Source organism: Pleurodeles waltl, chromosome 9, assembly GCF_031143425.1.
Source record: "Pleurodeles waltl isolate 20211129_DDA chromosome 9, aPleWal1.hap1.20221129, whole genome shotgun sequence".
Classification (NCBI taxonomy): Eukaryota; Metazoa; Chordata; class Amphibia; order Caudata; family Salamandridae; genus Pleurodeles; species Pleurodeles waltl.
In genome coordinates this window covers 94,193,124-94,206,102 of record NC_090448.1, presented here as the reverse complement: position 1 = coordinate 94,206,102, position 12,979 = coordinate 94,193,124, and the positions used below count along the sequence as shown (strand labels likewise).

General features: G+C 42.7%; 1 protein-coding gene across 5 annotated transcripts in view; it reads left to right on the top strand.

The window, feature by feature from the left end:
* Positions 1–12,979, top strand: part of ITPR1 (inositol 1,4,5-trisphosphate receptor type 1) — a 1,104,774-nt gene that overhangs the window by 496,303 nt on the left and 595,492 nt on the right. For all 5 annotated transcript variants that reach the window (XM_069206352.1, XM_069206351.1, XM_069206348.1 and 2 more), the window contains exons 18-19: positions 8,126–8,245; positions 9,783–9,977. In XM_069206352.1, the coding sequence (XP_069062453.1) occupies positions 8,126–8,245; positions 9,783–9,977 (315 nt within the window). The remainder of the gene's footprint in view (positions 1–8,125; positions 8,246–9,782; positions 9,978–12,979) is intronic.

Below are 12,979 nucleotides of genomic sequence, written 5' to 3'. Positions count from 1 at the left end.
TCTAGTATAGGTTTATCTCCTCCTAAGTTCTTCGGTTGATGGTGTTTACTAAACATGGCTTTCGTTTTGGGATTCTAGTTCCTGTTTGGGTGACTAAACGAATAGGCCTGTTATTTCTTTTGTGTCTCTGCATTATCTTCTCTTTAAACCACAAATAAAAACAAGAAAAAATAAATTCCACACCGTCGTAAAACAGCCAGTATATTTTTATATCCTTGTAAAATTAATACCAAAAACCTATATTAGTATGATTTCCCCAGTTTGCTCCTCGGCGCCATCATTCATCAGAGATTAGTGCACCGAGAGGGGAAAAAAGCAATGACTCTATGAACAGAAACTGCCTACAGGGTGGTTGCATCACAGAGGAAGGTGCTTCTCGTATTTCCCTAAGGGTGCATCTCTACTTTCTGGCACCACATTGAGGTGGACTGCCCAAATACCCTTTAGCTACCAGGAACTTGAGCCCAATGATAAAAAAAAAAACTGAAAAGCTAAACCTATATTAAACAGAATCCTGTACCACCTGCGTATGGGAAGCAATGAATTGGCATTGCTCATCTCTGGGATAGGCTCTCGAAGGGGAGAAACACAAATTTTGCGATAACTAGAATACATTTTACGGAATACAAATTTTGGGAAACATTTCACATATTAAATAGAAACTTTTAGGATAGGTGCCATTTTACCATTTAGTAGAAACAGATTCATAGAATATTCTACATGTGATTTTAGTAATTTATCTTGAAAATGTGGTTTGATATTTTCTATATGTAAGGATTACATACAATTTCCATTAACCCCTTATCCTTCCTATGTTTTGTCACTGGGTGAAAGTTCATGTTTTTTAAAAGGCTGTTCAGTGGTGTAGCCCTAGAACCCCCATCCCACTTTTCACTGCTCTCTGTCCGACATGTTTCTCACGCCCTCTTTGTCTTCCTGCTTACCCCTTTTTCTTTTTTATATAAATCAACTTTATTGATTATTTTGCAAGAAATCATATCAAACAAACAAAGCAAGGTGACCAATTGGTATATGACTGCCTCTATCGCCCCTAAGGTTTTGGAATGTTTAAAGGGATTACCCCTTGCTCTGTAGATGGGCTTTTCTTGCTTTGCACATTAGTCCATGGAGGTCTGCCATTTTCATATTTTTTGGGGTTGGGAGGATGGGAAAGAGTGTAGGGATTTCTATTTGCCAGTGTCTCCTAGCCAGAATGGTGGCCATTCCCACCAGTGTGCACTCATCACAGGTTCCTCCCAGATTATCCAGGATGCTTAGCAGGGCTATAATGGGAGAAATATTTTCTAGGTTTTGGGACAGAACTCTCCCAATGGCCTGCCAATATTGAGTCATTTGAAGACGGGACAGATCATTTTCGGGCGTACTATAGATGTCAAGCTGTAAGGTAATTTGCCTGTAGGTACTTAATCTAATCAGTCTGAGACTGGAGGAGATGGAAATGATCCGAGGGACCATTTCCACAATATTGCAGCAGACCCATCCACATCTACACACTTCTATTTTAGAGCTGTGAATCGATCAGGGATATTAATCGCTCATGAGCGAAATATTTAGGAAATCCCACCCCACCATCCAGCTGTTCCATCCGGTGTTTGACGTTGAGCAGGTAGTAATTGGGGGGGCACTGATATTTCAGACTGGTGGGTTGTTAGTGCGTGGAGAAACTGCAGGTATTTATGGAATAGGATTTTGAATGTGTGAATTGGGACTGCAAGTCTTGGAAAGATTTCATACTCGACCTCAGTCAGGGATTTCCTCAGTTAGTGATACTAATCTTGTCCTATGTGGTAAATCCATCAAGCTGTGCAGCATGTCGGAGCAGTTTCCCTTTCTATAATGGAGTCTGCTGCGTGGGTCTCTTCTCCCAACCAGTCATGCCAGATCAGAAACACCACTCTAGTAAACTTGGGAAGATGCCGGGTGATAGTGACGGTATTACTATACCCATAATACTTTTGAGGCCCAATATGGACAGTTCAGCACGGTAGGTCCAAGTTCTCCCATCCTCTCAGTCAGTCGTTGATCCCCTGAAGTTGTGAGGCCCAGTAATAAAGTTGAAAGTCTGCAATTCCCATCCCTCTATCATATACCAATTGTCAGGGTTCTTCGAGGGCAATGCAAGGACGGTGGTCTGCCCACAAAAAGGAGAGAACCATAGCTGTGAGACTTTGAAACCAGGTGGCTTGGATTGTCAGTGGAAAGCTTTGTAAGACATTTAGGATGTGACTGAGGTTCATCAGCATATACAAGGTACTTCTGCCAAGGATATGAAGTGGGATCTGAGCCCATTGTTAAGTCTTGCTTAGTTGTGATTAGAGGGGAAATGTTGAGGCTTCAGGTCAGGCCTGCATCAAGCGTGATATAAATGCCAGGGTATCAAAAGCCAAACCTCATTGGGATGGATGGCTGCCCGAAAATTCACTTTTGAGCGGGATTATTAATTGCTTTCTCAAAGTCTACAAAGAGAAGAGCGCCAGAGTCACGAATACAATGAAGGCGAGCCAGCGCTACATGTAAGCGGCACCGCTGTCCTGTTAACATCGGCATTTCCCTATTCTCCTTGTGGGTTGACATGACTGTTTTTCACCGCTGTCCCATCAAGTTTATTGGTCGTGATCTACTATAATGATAGCAGCCCTTTTTGAACTTTTTACTGTTCATTGTCAGTCCGTATTAATGTAGTTTACCTTCCATGTTCATTGACCTCAGGGTTAATTTGTTTTTTAGTCCTGGTGATCCTCGTATTGCTCAAGGATCGAAATGTCATCGACTTTGTCACCTTGGCCCCATGTGAATTGCTCATTACATGTGTAAGGGCTATGTTGTGTCTGAATTGTGACTTATCAGATGTATTTGCCTGAGTTCTTATTGAAAATGTTTTCCCACTTAAATTTCTTTGTGTAACTTAATTGCTAATAAAATGTTGTGTTGAATGGACTGTGCATATGGGTATGATTGTTTTCCCATATGTAAATATATATTTTTTTAATCTCTTAATTAGGAACCATTGCTTCTTTAATAATTCCATTGTGACATGGTATGAAGGCAAGTTGGTCTGGGTGAATAAGGAAAGGTAATACCCAGAGTAGCCTGCTGGCCAGGGCTTTTGCAAATATGTTAATCTCAGAAATAATCAGAAAAATTGGCCTATAAGAGGAGTATTGCTCCTTAGGTCGCCCAAACCGAAGAATTACTTTAGTGGTAGCCAAATCAGTGTTTGGGGGGAATGCAGCTTTACCCTCAGTCTCCCTATATACAGTGCTAAGTGATAGGGGGCGAGGTGGGCAAGTGTTTCGTGGCACAATGTTTTTCAATACGGAAGTAGTCTGGCCCAGGTGTTTTGCCAAAGTTTGTTTTGTAGGGCATCTCCTACTTCATCCACCACGTGTAGCAAATCAATCTTTCATTTGTGAAAAGGTGAGCGATGGAAGCGGAATGTCAACAAGTGTTGACACTGCATGTCTAGTCTCTTAGGGACCTCCGTGGTTGAGCCTAGAGGGATTGGTCATCAGCTGCAAGCATCACCTCAGTGGCACCAGCTTTCCACTTCCTTTTGTTGGAGTGGACCAGGTGGAGATCATTTCACTAGTGACCAGCCAGTAGAGTATCAAACCGGATATATCCCTGTTCATATACTCATCTGGCCGAAAGCTTCCCGCATTCGCAGGCTTCCTACAGAGAGATTTGCTGTAGTTCTGATCATTCCAGCTCCAACTGGCGCTGGAGCATCAAAGGCAGTGGCTAGGCACTGACTTTGGATTAAGCATTTGACTTTGATTAACAGATGACTTAACAGATTAAGCAGATGACTTTGGATTAACATTAAAATATGCCTGGAGTTCCTCTGCCAGGTGTTCAGAGCACTAAGGGACCAGACAGGCTGCTGGTTTTAATTAGTGCTCCTGAAGTGAACCAAAATCGGGGGGTGTCTGATGTTTCTTGGAATGATGGCGGCTGCATCTCTGTGAAGTACTTTGGGTGCAGGAAGGAGTAGGCGATATATGTGGGTGACTGTCTTGTGTATAGCCGAGGTGTTGCTGTACTCCTTAGCCTGTGGAGGCCATGTTCTCCAGGCATCAGAATCCTAGTGAGGTCATCCATGTCGCCAGCATTTTAGCATCGCTAAGCCTACTGAGTGTAGGGGCCCGAGTAGTGTTCTAGTCTGGATCAGAGAAAGCATTGGTCATGCCCAGTAAGTGGTGCTGTAATGGAAATTCAAAATTAGTTTTGCATGCTTCCAATGCTAGGTAAATGCTTGAGGTGGGACAAAAACACATAGGAAGTTATATTGCATGCCTTCAAAGATACCCTCCACTCGAATCGCTGCCTTGGAGTGGAGATTGTGGTGAACACTAGGGGAAAGCAACCTTTGCAGGAGTATGACCACCCCCCCAGGAGTCTCCGGTTAATCTTGCTTGAAAGGCCCTATCTTATCCATAACTGCACAGAAAAATGCATTTTTGCGCCTAGTAAGTAGGTCTCTTGTAAAGTAAGAACGGCAGAATTAATGTGCTTGACATATCGGAGGAAAACCCCATTCTCTTAATACAATCAAGCAACCCATTAACATGCCAAGACTTCATTGAGGTGACCCATATGGATTGTAGGTATACGACTTAATGGAGGCCGAAGACCCAGGCCAGCCAGTGGCTGGGTATCAAAGAGAATGCAAGAAGCAACTTCACCCATCACCCCCTCCCCCCCCCCCCATTTTTCCCCTTCCCCCCCAGACAAATCTCTCACTCTAACACTTCCACCCCAGAAGCGTCTGTCGCCCAACAAAGTCCCATTAAACAAAGCAGTGTAAAAACATAGCTGGGCATCGGTAGTAGACCTCATCATAAGAATTTGGCTGGAGGGTCTGAGCCCGGAATCAATGGGCCCTCAACGACAAACCATGGTAAAAGGGTCTCCTCCAGGATTGGAGCCAAAGTTTACAGAATTTCTCAGGGTCAGTGGACTCTGTTTTTCTTGAAACATACAAAGGTTATTAATGCCTGATCTATTTTCAGTGCCTTCTGCTCTCTGAGATGTTGAAGGAGAGTACTATAGACACTTTAGCTTTGAGGACACATTAGATTCGAGGGAGGCAACGTCATCTTCCAATATAGAGATGTGGTCCTCTGCTTGCGGAGGTTTTGATGGTGAAGGGATAAATCTGCCCCTACTAAACGGATCTTTGTTTCCACTGCCTCTTGCAAAGCCGAAATTGCCTACACAGTATTACGGGTGTCACTAGAGCTTGACAAGCACTGACTCTAGGCACTCTCAGCTGGAGAGGAGTGGTGAATTTGACTATCTTTGGGCATTCGTAGACAGTCCTGTCTTTTCCTATGCTTTAGTCTGGGATCTGGATGAGTTCAACAGTAGGAGGGAGTGCGTCTGTAGAAGCCTGTTTTGGTTCCCTGTTCACCTCAGGAACTAATCCCTGTAGCTGGGACTCTTCCAAAGATCTGATACAGAGCCAGAACATAGATATCCAGGGAAACAGGCTTTTTATCACCCAGACCAGAAAGTTTCTTGGTCTTGCCCAGCCCGCTTGCCAACCACTTGAAGGATGGTGAAGAGTGGGCCATCCCAAGCAGACTGGTATTACCAAGGGCTCAATCACACTAGATGATCTAGTTCAGCAGGGAATATCTGGCAAGGTTCTGCAAGGGACATTGTTGCAATCAGTATGTCACCACGGACTCACTGTCTGGTCGCTTCTGGACACCCTCTTGGGGAAGTAAATTCCTCCTGGCTTTCCCTGGCATACCACACTATCGCTTGCAGGTTCAAAGCTGCACGGATCAACATGGAGCATAGTCTCATCAGTACCTCCAGCCCACAGTGCCAGATGCATGCACAGGCCAGACCCGCCCCAAAGCAGAGAAGTCTGGACATTCTCATGAGGAGCCTTGCTTCTGAGTCCAGGGCCCGATTGTGGGCCCACAGGACCACTGCTGCAGTGTGGGCCAACACAGAATGCTGAGGAGGCCTCCTCGTCTGTTATCCAACGAGGCCAGGAACCAAGCAGTGCTCAGCAAGTTACGGGGACTTGGGCAGTTTCTCATACCTGGAGATTTAGCTTGTTCAGTAAGATTTGGGGGGGGGGGGGGGGGGGTGACCTCATGAGAGGCTTAATAGGCAGTGGGAAGGGAGAGGGATGTGAATTGGTAGGAGTACTAAGTGAGAGAAACACTATTTTATAAAATAATGAACATTTACAGGGCTTTCAAAACAGATGAGAGGGATTTAATTACTTCAGATACACGCTATTCGACCTGAGCACGCTTACCTTTACATTTAACCTGATCCTTTAAATTGCTACAGTAGTATTTCAGTTTGAGTGACCACAGAAGTCTGTCGCATTACTTTGAAGTAGTTTGACAAATATTTTGCTTTTTGATGTGCATTTTTTTTAAAGCATTTTAGTGGTAGGTCAAACAATTTTTGTATGGGAGAGTGAGCTTGTGACAGTGTCTCATTGGTTTCTCAATTAACGGTGATAGTTAGTTGACCACTTTCTTAACCTACAACTGAGACTCTATAATAATACACAGACCTCCCTCTGACGTGAGTGCATGGTTTGACCTTCGAAGGCTGAATATAAGTGCACCTGGCTAGCCGTGATTCATATGGAAGCTTCTCGTCTTTTCCCATGTGTTGTTAAATAAGTTTTACGAGTTAGAACTAGTCTTGTATAGTAGCTTTCAGTATCTGTGGTGTATCTGTCAATGTGTGTAGTGGTTACAGACTTGCCCAATTATGCCAAAGGCTTGACATAGAAGTTGAGAAGGAAGAAAGGTATGAAAATCAAAGTTTTAGTTCCTAGCAGAAGCTTATGATCAAATGTATTTAAGTAGGGATTTTCGGAGCATGATAAATAAGTGCTTATTAGCCTGTTGGGACTTTTTCATTGCACCTGTATCCAACAGTTAGTGTTGATCAGCCCCAGGGTTCATTTGTTACAATTTGTCCTGAAACTGGCTATATTTTTGCATGTGATGCAACACCTCAATTTAGTTTGCCCTTCAATGGTTCCCCCTAGGAATCACAATCCAGCGAGGCCATATGTTTTTTTTGGTTCTTGTTATAAACATGTAACTTATTGTGCTAGTTAATTTGTTAAATATGAAGTGGTGTCTGAAAAGTTTGAGTTGTTTTACATTAGTTGTCAGCTTCTGTTAGTTTTCATTGTTAAAATTACGACACCTGAGAACTGGTCTCGTGATCCCATAAAGTTTTTGTGACCACTCAGGAACATACTTATCACTGTCTTGTGGCTCTACGATTAGAACAGATATTTTCCAGATGCGGTTCAATCCAGCACATCCATAGTATTTTTCTGGTTCTCTCCAAATAAATAGACCTGCTTACATTTGTACCACTGGCATTTTGTGTGAACATGTCGAGATAATAACTTAAGGGACAATTGCCATATTGGATAATCTCATCTAAGATTTGTTCGTGTCCGGTTCAGTCTTATGTGCTGTTCCATTTCAAATTGTTTTTCTGCATATTGAGGATACAAGCTTAGAAAAGTGTATTTTTCCTGGAGTGCTGGATCCATTTCAGATGTTTAAGATGCTGAGTGCCATTTAGATTGACTGCATTTAGATTTTGTTGATAACTGAAGATCTGACATGTTTGAGCCCTCTTGGACTGGCAATGCACATCCATCCCTGTTACAAAAGAACCCTTGCTTTAGAAACCATTTTTGAGGAATACCCTCATGTTCAAATTTGTATCCCTTGTTTACTTTTGCCATCTATTCACCCAACAACCCCATTTAAGAAGGTAGTTTCATCCCCACCTGCTCCTCCATCCACAAGCAAGCTGAAGGGATACTAGATGTTTAAGTCCTTGAATGCTGCCATTCAAGGGATTGTAGTCCTTATGTGTGGAAGGCTCGTTCTACTTTATATGGAGAATTTCCCTTAAGCTTGAGGCATAGTTTTAGCATGTTAGTAAATAGATACCACTCTATAAGTCCTTCTGATTAGTGCTGTTCTCATCTCCTTGGCCTCAGTGTATTAATTTTGTTGTTCACTGTGCTGCTCCTTTCTGTTCATTTTCACCATCATCGTTCGGGTCTCACTGTACCTTTGTCCTCTCCTAGGTTCCTGGATTACCTCTCGGACCTGTGTGTTTCCATGAATAAGTCTATTCCTGTGACACAGGAACTGATCTGCAAGGCTGTGCTGAACCCATCAAATGCTGACATTCTCATTGAGACCAAGTAAGTTGAAACAGCGGGCTGTTGCACTAATTTGATTTATTTTTCCTGCAACCCCCAGTATTTAAGTTAGCATGTCTCTTTGTACTTGACACGTTTTCATCGGCATGACCAAAGGTATTTGAGAACTTTTGCTGAACAGAAACCTGCTGGATCTAACTAGCCCTTTGATTTAGCAACCCGACATCCTGAACCCAACTAGTAAGAGCATATGTGGAGAACACACATGTATGTAAGATACATCTTCTAAAACAATTACTGTTGATAATGTACTTTCACTGAGCAAACCTGCAGAAGATTGCTGGGAATGCGAAGGGTCCAGAAGCTAGAATACAGTACTAGGAGTACTGGACATAATCGAGAAACAGAGCTAGTGCAGAGGGTGGAGATACCAGACTGTTGGAAGTCATGGGTTGGTTAGCAAACAAACCTCATCCTTGTACCACTTGCCACCAAACATCATTGCAAAAGGCTGCCCATCTGTAATCGTTCTTCTTGAATGGAGGGTGGCCTTTAAGCTGTGTATAAACAAGTACATGTAGAATTTCACCACATGGTGTGAACTCGATAGTCTATGGGCAATTATTCATTAGTGGTGGAGGGCCTTTAGAAAAGCACTTACAGCTTTAACATAGTTACTGCTTTTTTAGTACAGATACCTCAGTTCAGATGGTAACGCAGTCTGTGAAACTGTTTAGCCGTTTACCTACGTCCAAAGGATGGAGTGATACCACTCCACATTGAGCCTCTAGAAATTTCTCATTTGGGTAATTCTCCCTCTAAGATATGAGGTGGCACTAGAATCAATGCCTGGGATGAGATGGTCTGTCTAAAAAGTGTTTGTTTTGTTTGCAAACTTTGGCCCTGTCACTTTGACCCCTTCATTCTTGTATGTTGATCCTTATCCTTTTCTGCTAACTCCTGCAGGAAAAAGGAATGTTAGGACTAGTAAAAAAAAAAAAAAGATACCACATAGATTAAAAATAGCAGAAATTGGAGTTAGCAGGGCAGAAATTTGCTAGGGTATTTCTAGATGTGCAGCTGTTGCGGTGGAAATGGAGACGTGTGGGAGCGCTTTTCACTCGGTGTGCATTGATCTTGGTGTCAAATTGAAGACTGCCTTGTACGGCACATTTTAACAATTTGTCTGGTTTCAGTGTGCTTATTTGTCCAGTCAAAGCAGAGCTGTGCTGTTCATCCTCTGCCTTTTCTATTACAGGCATTTCCCCCTCTGTCCTTTTTACTTTAGAGTAATGAGAGAATTATAGTCCGATACAGTTCCTTTTTTTATTTTTGTTGCCAGCTGTTAATTTGCTATTCTCTGTGGCTCCCTATGCCCAGGAACATCGGTCAGTTCCCCATGTTCCTATACTCCACAGAATATGGTCCCTTCTGTGCGTTAGATATAGGAATTCAGCTTGCGCTTCATGTGCATCTAAGTCCAGGCATATTCAAGGCTATTGCAGGCTCCATCAAACCTAATAGCGCTTTTGCTCATAGTTGAGTGAACTTAGTGACTGTTCTATTTCTTTCCACGCAGACTTGTCCTATCTCGGTTTGAATTTGAGGGTGTACCTAGTGGAGATAATCCTTTGGAAGCTGGAGAAGATGAGGAAGAAGTCTGGCTGTTCTGGAAGGACAGCAACAAGGAAACACGTAGCAAGAGTGTGCGGGAGCTGGCTCAGGATGCCAAAGAAGGCCAGAAGGAGGACCAGGATGTGCTCAGCTACTACAGGTCAGTCGATTGGGAGCGGTCGGTTGACATTACCGCTGCAGTGAAAAATTGAGTTTTATGCTGCCTTATTTATCGAAATTGAATGTCTAGCGGTGAGCCATGAGACAAATGTCCAGCTCCCATATGGTCTGCAGAGGTCTCCGTTTCAACTGCAGAAAGGTTCTGAGCTAACATGTTCTTGAAAGCCTGAGTAGTACCCTGTGTGATTACTGTTTATAGCTGGTGTTAAAGGGCCACCAGCACTTATTGCTACTTGGATAGCCATGTTACTGCTCCCTTTAACCTCTACAGTTTTAACAAAGTATAGAAGTCAAGGCTTTCCTTAGAAGGTGATTGGGGTTAGAATCCCAGGCACACTGTAATGCAATAAATACGTAAATTCAACTTCCAGTCAGCAGTCTAAACTGAAAAAATAATAGGACTGATATTTATTGGCAAGTGGGAAAAGGAATTGATAAATGACGCGCACTGCGCTAAAATCTTCTGGGCCGAGATGTGACTAGAGGTGTTTTCATAGTGCTAGATTCTATGCTAATTGCTAGATTTTCAATAACCTTGTGCCATTGATGTTTCTGGCTGCTCTTGGGTACAGTTTTGCAACTTTAGGGTTAGAAGTAGTTGTTTGATATTGCAATTAATGGGACATTGGGGCGAGACGCAATAATACAGCGTTGCAATTGTGGTGTGATGAGCCTGGACCTCTGTTTTAGTGACTGTGTGCTGAGTTAGACAGCTCGGCTTGGTGATGCAGAGTTTACAACAACTAAAATAGAGCTCCTGAACCCAAACAACCACAAGCCAAATTCAGTGTAGCCAATGTGTAATGTTGCTTGGCATTGAAGGCAGGAGCGCAGGACCAATAGTGTTTGGAATATGGCTGCTCCATGTACAGGGTAGCGCTGTGGGCAAAAAATAAGATCAGAATGCAATCCCTGAGCAACTGCCAGTGGCTGATTTGAATTATTATTTTGTTTTATTTTTATTTTTTTAAGAAGCCTTATAGAAGCCATAAGGGTTATAAAAAGCACACCTATGGAGTTAGTAGACAAAACAAAATTCTCTATGCTTATGTGGAGAGATTTCATTCTACCACATTCTGGAAAATAACCGCTTGATGGGTGAGGGTGATGCATCGCATTAGACTTCAGGTAGATTCTGGGATCCAAATAAGGTCTTGTTTAATGATTTTGCAGCACTTAAATCTGCAGGAGTTCACTGTTAATTTGTGGCTGTACAGAGGATTAAGTGTGGTAATTATCTGTTATTTCTGTGGAAACGAAGGATCAAAAGCCCATACTGAATTTTCAGGCCAAAGGGTCTCTGGGGTGGTTCCTCCTAAAGAGAGGCGAAGCGTTGCCCTGCCTGCTGCGAGCACAGCAGGCAAACAGAAATAAATAGAATGGCATAATGATGGCACTTTATTTTGCCACCAGCTTGCACTGTGTACAACGTGAGCATGAGGGCAGGGGTCAGGACTGAATCCTGCAATTACAGAATGACTGCTGCCCCTTTCAGTGCGCATGTTGGTTTGGTCAGCTGTCTTGCTATGGCCAGCCCGGCATGTGCACTGATGGCCCAGCAATCCCAGGGCTGTCAAACAGCCGGGGGATTGCTGGCACAACAGGCCCCCAGCCTCAAAACTGAACACTGGGTTAGTCTGCTCCCACCAATCCTGGTGCTGCTCTCATGCTGTAAAGAGAGCAGCTCCGGGATTGGTTGGATTTGCGTTCCACTGAGCAGAAAGGAAGTCCTTCCATTCCTGCTTGTGAACGTCAGGGGAGTGGGGGGCTGGTGGAGCCACAAATACGGTGAGTTTGGCACCATCGTGCCCCACCATATTTTATAGTCCTGCAGAGGTTGCTACTGATGGTTGTCTACATTTCGGTTAGTTCAGTGGGCTTGTGGGCTCAGTTTGTAATGATTTTGTCCCTTGACTGTCGGTTGTGATTAATTTCAGTGTTGATAAACATTTTAAAAGATGATCTCAATTATTGCCTAGCCTCTCTTCTTGACTCCATGATGTAGGTAGGAAGCTGATAGATATTAGATTATTGGAATTGCTTGGGGTTTGTATTTTCTTGTTATTTTTCACAGTTTGTCAAAACTTAAAGGTGTACATTAAATTAACAGTATGCATTAGTCTTTTAAGTATATTCTAATTGAGCCGAACAGTTAAGTCAGTAATGCATGGCTCATATAGCTCACAGGAAGAGACTTGCCATATAAACAAGTGCTTTTTAATGGGTATACCAGCATAGGTATTGATATACATGACAATAATAGCTTTTTATAGGAGTCTGCATGATCAATCAACTGTTACATCAGATGTCTATAAATATGCAGAATTTGAGAAGCTCCTTCTAGCTGGAGTTTTTAGACCTTAAAAGTACTTTTCTTGAGGTGACCACAGAAGGGTGATGAAGTTTTTGGAGGATCTGGGTCTGGAAATTGGCCTTATAACCATAGAAATGTTGTTATATAGCAGCAAGTCACCCGGATTACATTTTCAAAATGAAGGTAGACGTTAAGGAATACAGAGTACACAAGGGTTCCACATATGTGTTTTCGTATTGTTGAATTTTTAATAGCTAAATTTATCTTGACAGCCCTAGATACTGATGCTGCATAGCCATTTCACACCAATACTAATGTCTGTATTATGTTGATTGCACACACAAAGGACAGTACAAATATTCTTCTGGCTTACTTTGAGCTTTTCTGTACTCCACATCATTTGAAAATATGAGAAGTTAAAGATAATGATGTTTGGCACTCTTGCACTGTGGAAAAGCAAATTAAAGAACACGTTTTATATTTTCATTTAGGTATTTTTTTGTCTCATATTGGGATCAAAGTGTATAATGATAACTCTCTTGTGTTCTGAATGCAGTGGACCTCTGAGGATATTACTGTTCTGATGGATACTTACTCCCTCCGATTCCTCACTTCAAGAATATCCTCTAGGTATCAGCTCTCCAGAGCCACCAAGTGACACCTTGCGG